Here is an 11,822-nt window from a genome sequence, read left to right on the forward strand (position 1 = left end):
CTTCTGCTGCTTGACGCTTGACGGCTGCATGTGTCTGCACCTTTAATGTAGAATGGACTTTACATCATGGATCGGGATTTATAAAGATGCGGGAAAGGTAGCGTGCTGTACGATCAGCAGGACTTCTGTAATGGTCTGAAAGCAAGCGTAGTTGACAAGAGGCACAATTGATGGTACCGCCGTTGCCAGATGTGCATCGCTTAAGAGACTGTCGGCGCCAGTCTACATAAATTCTTTTCGATTTCATTATCATTATTACTGACATAAGAATTTAATTATATCCACGTTTTTACATGGATCGCAATTCAATCAAATTCGCAGTGCTCCGGTCACGAAGGTAATATCGGCGCGTATATAAAGTATGATACAGACGACGGCGGTATCACGAAAAATAAATTTGATAAAAATGACGTGGTGAGAAGATACGCTTATCACTTGACGGGAGCGTCGAAGGAATTACAAGGTAAATGCACTTTCAGCGCACTCCGAATTATTCCATTGCGCTATCGATCCGAGATTTTATCGCGTGAATGTACAGCAAGATCCCGGAAGTAGACCGATAATTTTCCTCGTCCCCAACCGTACCCGAGTCAGGCTTTTCTTGCCTGTAATTCGATACGGTTCCCGGAAAAGTCGTGCGTAACGTACAAACATTGTCGAAGAACGGAAAAAAACCTTCAACGTGAGGATCGCGCTTCAACGTGGATTATCATCGTTCTAGATTCACATATATCCGAAAAAAAATTATTTTTATTATCTTTAATTTTGTGTGTATATCATCCCATCTTGGTGCAGAGTTGATTATTTCGATTCCGCGAATATTCCGGCTTTAATGTTATGCAACTAAATGTACTTGAGTCTGGCTAATCTTACGCCTAATGCATTGTATTGTTGTGGTTGTGGCATAAAATAGAAGTAGGATGGAGGAGAGCACAAGCTCGGAAAATGTCTGGCACAAGGGCAAACCTGAAGAGCAAAGCGAGCTGTTTCAAGGAGAGTCCACAGCCGCGTCTGTAGAAGCTAACTCTACGTCGTTGGCTGATATATTTGATACGGCATTTACATCGACAGTTGATCCCTCTCCGCAACCTCGGTTTCCTTCAGGTACACACAAGGAACTTGACAGTTTCTTCATCAATCTGTACATAAATTATTTTTTATGTACAGATTTTGTATTAAGACATAATACAATATGAATGGAACATATCTCACTTACAGGTAATGAAATGGAGTATGAGCATTTATTTGCAGAAAGCGATATTGAAGAGTCAGACGTAACAGCTATAGGTCCTTATACAAATTCAACTCATCCTACTGCTTCCGAAAATAATTTTGTTTATGGAAATTATTTACCACAACAAGATGCATCTGGTGATTCACAGGAATATTGGCAATCTGATCTCTTGAATTGCAATATGTGCCAAAATAGACAAGAAAGAAATTCTAAAAAAGATCCTCCGACTCGACAATTGAATAATTCGTGCGAGGAGAGAGTGTGTGATAATTATAGAAGAAAAAGAATTTTGCACGATCGTGATTTGACAGTCAAGCATAAAACTAAAAAGAGCGACGAGCAAAAATTATTGAGTGGTCAACAGCCAGATAGTTTGAGTATAGCAGGACCATCTAGATTGTCGGATCATCCTATTTCAAACAAGTATTCATTTGTCTGATTTATTAATATTTATATATCTGTTATTTATTACGTAATATATTGTAAATAAATTATTACTTTGCAGTATAACGAGATCAACAGAAAATGCAGATGTTTTACAAAATTTAGGAAGTAATAATGCCAATGAGTCTAATAGTTTGTACCATTCAGTTATATCAAATGTGATAACTCCTGAAGAAATACGTTCATCTCGTATGTTTTTATAGCATTTATAATATATTAAGACTTACATATATACATAAATCAATTATTATTAATTTGTCAATCTTCTAACTAACAGAAAGTGATGATGCACCATCGGCACCAGATTTGCAGTTAGATTGGTCCTCCAGTAGTGATAGTGATGATGAGGATGGCTCAGTTGAAGTACTTGGAACTGTCAACCATAATACCAAGGTATGTGAATATTTTTGAATATAAAAATAATATAGTAAGAATATTAATGTGCTGGTAATTTATGATTAGTTAGATAGACTATACTTGATCTTTTTGATATGAAAAATGATCATAGAGAAAGGGAGACTTTTTGTATGTTTATAAAAAAATCTATAGGTGTAGCTTTTATTTATAAAGATTACTTTAGTCAAAACAAAATATTATTACTGCTATGGTTTCTATTAGTTATATAATATATCAAAGATATTAGCTTCTATTTAAAAAAATCTGTATATTATAATCTTTTATATTGAAAAAATTAATAGTACACAAATAATACTGAAATAGAGTCACAACGACAAAACATACAAAAGTGAGAAACAATAAAATAAAATATTGCTGGAAAATTGTTAATGTAGATATTATGAAACCTTTATTTAAAAGAACATATTTTCTATAATATATAGAACTCATTAGAAAATACAAGTGAAGATAATCGTACAGTCACCGTAGTTGACTTAACTGTAGAATCTGATGAAGAACATACATCATCTACACCAACAAATCCTGTAGTTCATCCATGGTCAACAGATTTTAGTCATAGGTAAGGACTACACATTCTTAAATTATACAATTGTCTTTATCATATTACAATTATTTTTTAATTTTTATTACATTATTCATATTGTAAAATTTTGTTTAGAAATAATACCCACTGTATGCATGGATCACCAGATTATTGGAATCATCTGCATAACATAAACACGTTTCACAATCACAGATTGCCTGTTCATACAAGTTATTCATCTATGGGAGGTATGTCTTTTCTATATTTAAAAATTTGTTTATCAATTAAAAAATGACATAATTAGAATATAAAGTTATTATAATATATTATAAAATTATAGGGACACAGAAATAAACTTTATTATTATTATTATTATTATTATTATTATTATTATAAACAGATGCAGCTACAGAAGTAGTACAAGTAAGACCACGAATGCATCCTATGCAAGAAAGATTATGGATGAATCAACAACGTATGCAAGAAGTACATAGACGAAGACTTTACCACAGATCTTCGTCACATCACACGTTAGTATATTAATATATTTACATGATATTTTATTATAAGCAAAAATACACTTTAATTTACTAAATCAAACTTTATTATTATATAGTGCGGGACCATGTAACGCTCATGTGCATTCATCAACTCAACATACTTGTGGAGAGGGAGGAAACAGTAGTCCCCCGAATACTCGGTGCAGTAATGGAGCGGATAACGCAGCGTATACAGAAAATTATCTCCCACCTCCTATTTTACCGCCGCCGCAGCAACCGACTGTTTACAGTCATCCTGAAGCTCGAGGGCCATCTAGTTTCTATAGGGGACCATGTCCTGTGCTGCCTATAATCGTAATCTAACAACTCGTGCAATATATCTCAATACAATATTTTATATTATTTTCTTATTACATTATTATATAATTTTCTTATTATTGTATGTATCCACAGGTAAATCCATTGAATAATCAACCAGTTGACTCGATGTCTTCGCTAATGTTACCGTCGATACATCAACCAATACATCAACATGTACATCATCACATGTATCATTATGATCCACATCAACGGCCGTCGCAACGCATGCATCACGTTCATATTAGTTTTCATCCCCATATGGTTTGTTTTCTCTTTATATTGTTAAGTATGTTACACTGACTTTTCAAACATATTGTTTCATGTTATTTTAACATATATAGCAAGGATCTGGAGCACACCAGATAGGTTTGCCGTTTGCACCGGGTATGTCAGAATTTGTATTGCAAGGAGCACGTCATATGTCACGACTGGACAATTATATGCGCATTGTTGATTTGCGACGTATGGCTCATATAAGTTGTGGGGCTACACAAGAGTCCATTGAAAATCATACATTCCCTCACAAATATAAACGGGTTAGGATTGAAATTTAAATAAAACCTTTTGATATCGTTATATATGAGTTATCTAAGCAATTTTATTACAATACGTATTATATTGTGTATCTATTTGCAGGTAAAAAAAGTAGAAAATGGCGAAGATGCTATTGAGAAATGTACAATATGTTTATCTGAATTTGAAGATTGCGAACGTGTCAGGTAAGAATTTTAGTACCAACTTTTTTGTATTTTTTGTACTTTTCTAGATAAGACATTATAAATTATAACTTATTTTTTTATTCAGGAGGCTTCCATGTATGCATTTATTTCATATTGACTGCGTTGATCGATGGTTATGCACCAATAAACGTTGTCCTATATGTCGAGTGGATATCGAAACATTTCTCCATAAAGAATTTACTACTTCGGAACAATAGTTTAAGGTTTCCCATATCTGCCTCTTTTTAAAATGTAATCAGGTAACATATGTATATGATATCAAATATTTCAAAATAGTCGATCCAGGAAAAATATACTGGGTTACTACTACTATTACGGAATAATAGTGTAAAAATGATATGGATAATCAAAATAACAAAGCATCAGCTGAGTTCCTCAAGAAGACGAAAAGAATTGTCATTGTTCAATTTTAATACTTCTAACTGTGGTTTATTTTATGCGTTTTGATAATGATAAGTACTAAATTCTTTTATCAAACACTAATAGTTTATTAATATTTTATTTTTGTGTCTTTGTTTATAAATACATAAAACGAAATCTGTATGAAAACATTCTACATTCTTTATATAATTTATGGAGATATATTACATATGTTAAAATATGTAATATTTTTAAAATATATACACAGAACAATTTAATAATTTAATTCTATATTGGATATAACTTCTGGTATACAAGATAATATATACATATAAAAAATTATATATATTCAGTATATTTGAACTTATGAGAATGTATTGGAATTTCTATTGTAAATATTTCATTGACTGTATGTAAATTTTTGTAATGCTTGTATTAAAATTGTGATCTTAACAAAATTCTAGTATTTTACATGTTATACTAGTGATAATTCGAAGAGTAGTTTTGTCCTTTATATTAATATACACATATATTAGACCCTATTTTGATTCTGAATAATATTAGTATTATGATCTGTATATTGGGAAAATATTAATTTGCATTTGTTGCAGATTGCTATCGATTATTCTCCAAGTGAAAATATCGTGCATTTTTCAAATTACTTTATATTATTGTATCTATCAATACATTATGTTATTTCTCTTTTTGTATAGACATTATTCTAATTGAACGTAGCTTCAATTAAAATAATATTGAAAATGATATCAGGCTTAGGTTCAATTATGAATTTATACTGAATTACTTCGATTACTATTACCGATGCTAAGCCAAAGACTTAGCCTAAGTTATAAGTGTAAACTGAAATATCTGATCTATAGAATGATTAAGCAGTTTTAAATTAAAGATAATCGCCATTACACCTATGAAAACTATGAAAAAAGTCACTGTATCGTCAGGCCTTACATATATTGTCACTCTTGTACATATGTTCTATTACATAATAGAATCAAAATAATATTACCGTTCTATAATTATAATGATCCGTGGTAAAGACTACTTTTACCACATAGTACCTTTATGCATACACACACATGGTATTCAAGTTAATACTGTGACGTGAATAATTTTATTTTGTTAATGTGTACGATAAAAAAATATATAATATATAATAGGTACAACACGTAAAAATAAACATATATCATACTTACAGAATTAACCGTTGCTGGTTTGATATTAAAAGAAATAAATTACGAAGTGGGAAGTATTGTGTATTATTATCAAAGATTTTTATGAAGTCCAAGTTTGGTGAAGATCTACATTTCTGCTATAGATTATAAATTTTATCGTCTGAACATATAATAACGATCTCGTATAATTATTTCATTATTGATGAACGATTGTTATCGCGAAAACATTTTTACACTGCCATATACTAATACTATCACGATTCAGTTATTATGGAACATGGGAGAGTGTCTCTTTAACGATCGTTTTATTTTATACAACAAATTTTAATGGTTGTTTAATCGAGTATATTAGCAAAAGAGTTTTAACTATTAAATTAATATTTCGAAGGTGATATGTAATGCGTCCTGTTTCAAGGATTGTGAGAACAGAAGAAAAGATATATTTGCCATATACAATCAAGTAGTTAGTTATAATTCGTCTCGACTTCTTATTTTACGAAATAAGAGCAAATGGATATATACATATATGTACCTCTATATTGATTATAATTACAAAATGTATGTGTATATATATATATATATATTGGAAAATAATTTTATATGCTTTCGTATAAATAATAGGAATTTATACTGTGTATATAATAAAATAGGAATGATAATGCAAGATATTAACTTACTGTTGCAACGCTAGAATAAACGTTATATAAAATACATGACCCTTAAAAAATTACTGCTTTGTTTAATTAAAACCACTGAAAATTATTCGATAGTGAATTAACTATTAAATAATAAAAAAAGAGACTCGTAATACTTGAATAACGTATATAAAATGCTTCGTCACAATTTGAGGCTGAAAAGAGCGCGTTTCTATAGTAACGGCGAATGGATGGAACGTGTACTCGCAACACAATAGGTATAGTAAGCCGTAATTGGTAAAAAACACAATGATTTCAATTAATGTTTTCGTTTATAATGACACCGGATATCAATTTGTATTATTATTGTGTACATAAGATTATCGTGTACACAAATGCGAGATCAGATCGATCACTGCTCTTTTATAACCGGTAAATCACCGCGTACTTGGAATCGTACGTAGGTGATCACCAAAGATACGTGAAATCATTAAAACATGATTATGCGTCATATGGGTAATTCATGTGATACGTACGAACAGCGTCTCGAGGTCGTTTCTGAAGCGTAAAGTCCCAGAAAGACAGTTTCGCACTGGCCAAACTATTGAGAAAGTAATATCATGGGGAAAGACTGATTTTCACAGTAATTTATTAGTGGCGATATGATTTCCCTTGATGATTCATGTCGAGCATCTGAAACGGGATTTGTTATAGATACTTAACCTTTGTGTTTGTAGATTCTTTTCTCCGATAAAAAGAATGAAGTCTTTCATTACGCTTCTGTATGACGATTCGTATAAATATGTATGTAGTTCAATTTCTGTTATACATAATAAATAAAATAATTTTACTTTATATAATATTATTTAAGTGCAAACATGGAACGGGAAATATTTTTCTTCTGGTTAATAAAAAGGATATATTCAAGAATGTTTAAAATTCAATACCACACTAATTGTGAATATAATTCGTCCAACCTTTATAAATCATATGGCTATATTCCGATGTATGCTGCAATCTTACGCAATATACAACGTAAAAAATAATCTATTAATTGTGTATGTAATCCTTAAATAATCTATTAAATAACTAATTGTGATACTACGTTATAATTAATGAATTATTATGACTTATTACATACGCACACATATTAATTTCAATAATAGGATGTTCAATGTGACAGATAGAAGAAAATAGATAGTAATAATTGAATTAAAAAAATATATCTTATTTTGCGATATTTACAATAATTACTGAGAAATTAATAAAAATCAGCGAATGAGCATGTATTCACACGATTCTAAGCGCAAATATAAGCGCGCGGGAAAGAAGAGATAACCCGACGTTATATGATGATTACGATTGATTACAATTGTGATGAAACATTGGGAGTTCCAATATTCCGTTGCAATTTGGGACTGGAAACTGAAAGGAGCGTTTCTATAGCAACAGTGATGCATAATGGATGGAATGTTTACTCCGCAAACGCAATAGGTGTAGTAAGCCGTAATTGGTAAAAACACAATGATTTCAATTAATGTTTTTGTTTATAATGACTTACCGGATACATGTAACTTATACATATAAGTTATATGTATCCGGTGTGTCATTATATAAACAAAAATATTAATTGAAATTATTGTGTTTTTATCAATGTATACATATATGTATGTATGTATATGTTTGTGTCATAAACATAAAGGTAACTCAAATTTAACTTTTACGGTAAGTAGCAGTGCGTAAATTTATATAAATTATATTGAATTTATCGGTTACGACATAATAGTTAAGTTTTCAGCCTGGATAAACACTCCATATTTTGTGTTGTCTTTTGCCGCTGATCATAGAAAAAGTCGTAACTTTCTACAATATTTATATATGATATGCTGAATAAGTTTTCTATTTGTGTAATTCTATAAAATGCAATTGCATATTTTTAAATTAAATTTATTTACATTTTTGGTCTAAATATTCGTTATTTTATATTCATAAAAGTATCAAAAAAAAGTATTTTCTAAATTTATAGTTACTAAAATATTTATAGAATAATGGAGTTAATTGATAATTTTATTTTTATTCAAGCGTATAGCAATATATCCACGATACATTTTCATCTTTTCCAAATACAGTCGAACCTCTATAAAAGTAACTTGTCGGGACCGACCGACTTCCGTAAAAGTAAACAAATGCGCGAGCATATATGTGCTCGATTACTAATATGGGAGATTATAAAACATGACTTTTACGTAGATTAACTTTATGAAGGTTCGACTGTAAATGTTTCTTAACTATTATGTTTATTAACAAATTTTTTTACACTAATCGATTAATTTTCTTGTTTTGTGTATTAATTATACATTATCAGATGGAAGCTTATTATAATTAATAGTTATTTTCTTATTATCGCTTATTGATTGAAGACTCATTATTTATTAATAAAGATTTTATTATTCTTACCATTCTGTTATTCATTAGGAATTCGATATGAAGTGAATACCTATATCTATTATAAATTCTTCTATACAAAAGATGTGACATCGATCGCTTTTTTTACTATCAGTATAATCATCGAATACGTAGAATCACACGTTATGTAATAAGATTAATATAGTAGACATTTCAGTTCTGTAATTCTTTTTCAGTTTAATCACATTTTTTCTACAAAAATCTGGTTTTTCTAAATATTTAATCAAATTTATTTGAGGTATGTATTATATTTACTGATAGTTACAATGGAAAATATGTTTAAGTAGTTATGTCATATTTCTTCAAAATAACGTTTACAATGTGTAAGCAAAAAAATTTTTACAAGATTGCCTGCTGTAATTCCTTCCGTGCTTTTTAATTAGTAAAATATACTAAATTAAATTTACAAGTACCGACTGTATCAAGAAAAAAAGTTTATAATAACTTGTTTTATAATTATAATGAGATATTTTTGTACTAAATCCCTCATATTTCTTTATTTATTAGGAATAAGTAATTTTTATCTATATATATAGTAAAAAAATTTGTGCATTTGTGTTGGAAACGGTCCACTTACGTTTGTGTTAACAGTTTGTGTTGAATTTTTTAACATATTCGAGTGTTAATATAATGTGATTATGTGTTATTTAAAGATTTTTATAAAATTGATATTCAGTGTTTCTTAGTGTCAAAATGGCACGATTTATGAGTAAGTGAACAAGTAACATAAAAATAATGCGTTTTAAAACGTAAATTTTAAGACAAATAAATAAAATACGTGTTAATTTAACACATCATAAATGTTAATTTTCTTAAATAAATATGCTTCTACGGTTTATTTACAAAACTGTGTCGATGTTACTTTTTTTAGTATGTATTCTTTTAATAATATTTGTGTAACCTTCGAACACATTTGGGATATGCGATTTGTGTTATATAAGTATTTATGTTATTTTAAGTATTATATTAAGTTATATTATATTAAGTATTTATATAAGTATTTATGTTATATTCAACACATTTTTTCCAACTTTGTAGTACCTACTTAAAGTATTTCTTATAGAAGTATATACTCTTTTAATTTGCCATTATACTTATAATGTTTAAATTAAGCTATCATATTTTTCTTTTCTCTTCTCACATGTATAAACGATACAAATTACATTTTGATAAAAATCATAATAAAATATTTATACGGATATAAAGTGAAGATTATTATATTATTTTGATTGGAATACGATTTATATTTCATTTCCTTGACTAATCGGCATGCTAATATTACATACATACAATATGTTCCGGTTTTTGAATAACTCACATGATTATATGATATTTGCGGAAGAATATGTATATATTTTGTCTTAACACGCATACAATTAAATCCTAGTCTATAAGGACTGGTGACTGTGTGCTTCTCCGTCCATTATAAAGCGAATGCATCAGAGGGGAGCAATTCAGTAGTCCGTGAACGGTGTTCGTTGTCAGAACTTTTGTCGATCTATCAGTCGCCGATATCTTCCCGAGTCTTCTTTTCCATAATAGAAAGATTTCCGTTCGTGTATGAATAATAACGCAATTATTTAGTGAGTAATAACAAAGTTGATTTGCTTCTATCCTAAAGAAAAATTAAGATCAGTACTTATTAATTCCAATAAAAACTTACAATATCACAGTTTTAGAATCTTTTATCAGTTATTAATGATTAATGAATAAATAATAATAATAAATTTTTTTTATTGCCGCAAGTGGAGACTGTCTTTAATGTCTTTGAATGTGTTTTTGCATCAGCGAAATATCTAATGATATTGAAATTACATCAGTTTCAAAATCTCTTTCAATTTTAATGCTGGCAGTGCTATTATAAATTATGATGTGTTGTGAGAGTGTGCTAAAATATTTCCTAAAAATTATAGGAATCTCACGAAAGTTGCTGAAGTTTATGTAGATATATAAAAAAAAGCTAAGTTGAACGAGATAGTTTCTAATCTTTATGTGATAATACCATCTGTTCAATAAGCGTGACTGACAAAACTTTTAAACTATTTATTGTAAAAAAAGAAAAAATTACATATGCATATAATACTACTGCACAATCAGTATTACAATAATTTTGTATTAATAAGTTGTCTGCTGTTGTTGATTATTCGACATCTTTGAGATATACTTTCCACTAATTTTACAGCATAGTCTGTTAAATAAGAGCGTAATCGGGTAAAGTTTTATTTAAAAATCGTTACTTCTCAAAAACTTTTTTGCTAAATGTAACGCTTCCTAAATGATTTTGAACAAACAGGTAGGTCCTTCTCCTATGACGCATTATGCAAAGAGTCTTGGGTCCGGTTGCACCAATGTTACTTTAACTTTAAGTGAGGCTTAAAATTCTATTTCTCCCTCTCTCTTTTGATTTTAAAGAAAGAAAGTGAGAGTTTTAAGCCTCGCTTAAAGTCAAAATAACGTTGGTGCAATCGAGCCTTAGGATGCTTTCCATTTTATGGTATAATTAGACACAAATATCATTATATTTTTTTCGACATTTAGTGAAATACGAAGATAGAACTATTCTTGTATCGACTTGTATCAAATGGAAAGCACTTTTAGTTATTCCACTTTTGTTAGAGAGCGACAATGATGAGTACCACGTACGCTAAAAAATTCGAAGTTTTTCTTTGCATTGCATTATGAGACAACAACTATTGTCAATAATTTGCCGTAGTAAGACATAAAAGATATGTTGAAAGTTATGTCAGTCACTCTTTTAATGACAGACAGAATAATCGTTACACTTGAGTCAAATATATGTATAAATTCCTATATTGCTGCAGTTTATTACATTTTTAATACATCTTTCATGATAACATATTCATCTTTGTCGTATCAATCCGAAAAAAAATGTTTCATATATAATTATATATAATTATATAAAAAATTAACATATTTTATATACAATTATATATAA

General features: G+C 29.4%; 2 protein-coding genes across 2 annotated transcripts in view; both read left to right on the forward strand.

Moving 5' to 3' along the window:
• Positions 1-140: 140 nt before the first annotated feature.
• On the forward strand, positions 141-4,675 carry LOC108762732 (uncharacterized). Its single transcript, XM_018509863.1, has 13 exons — positions 141-463; positions 914-1,104; positions 1,219-1,657; positions 1,740-1,867; positions 1,956-2,071; positions 2,518-2,654; positions 2,754-2,866; positions 3,019-3,148; positions 3,235-3,472; positions 3,572-3,739; positions 3,820-4,014; positions 4,115-4,197; positions 4,283-4,675. Exons 2-13 carry the CDS (start codon positions 921-923, stop codon positions 4,413-4,415), a joined length of 2,064 nt encoding a protein of 687 aa, XP_018365365.1. The 5' UTR covers positions 141-463; positions 914-920; the 3' UTR covers positions 4,416-4,675.
• Positions 4,676-10,338: 5,663 nt separating this feature from the next.
• The window catches only part of LOC108762754 (venom serine protease Bi-VSP-like), a 12,581-nt gene continuing 11,097 nt past the window's right edge, over positions 10,339-11,822 (forward strand). Inside the window, exon 1 of the mRNA XM_018509911.1 lies at positions 10,339-10,449. The gene's annotated coding sequence lies outside the window, so the exon portion shown is untranslated. The remainder of the gene's footprint in view (positions 10,450-11,822) is intronic.

This window comes from Trachymyrmex cornetzi, unplaced genomic scaffold, assembly GCF_001594075.2.
Source record: "Trachymyrmex cornetzi isolate Tcor2-1 unplaced genomic scaffold, Tcor1.1 scaffold320, whole genome shotgun sequence".
In the NCBI taxonomy this organism is placed as follows: domain Eukaryota; kingdom Metazoa; phylum Arthropoda; class Insecta; order Hymenoptera; family Formicidae; genus Trachymyrmex; species Trachymyrmex cornetzi.

Coding starts and splice junctions, on each gene's coding strand:
- LOC108762732 (XM_018509863.1), top strand. CDS start 921: ATGGAGGAGAGCACAAGCTCGGAAAATGTCTGGCACAAGGGCAAACCT. Junction 1,658..1,739: donor GATCATCCTATTTCAAACAA/GTATTCATTTGT, acceptor ATTACTTTGCAG/TATAACGAGATCAACAGAAA. Junction 3,473..3,571: donor GTCCTGTGCTGCCTATAATC/GTAATCTAACAA, acceptor ATGTATCCACAG/GTAAATCCATTGAATAATCA.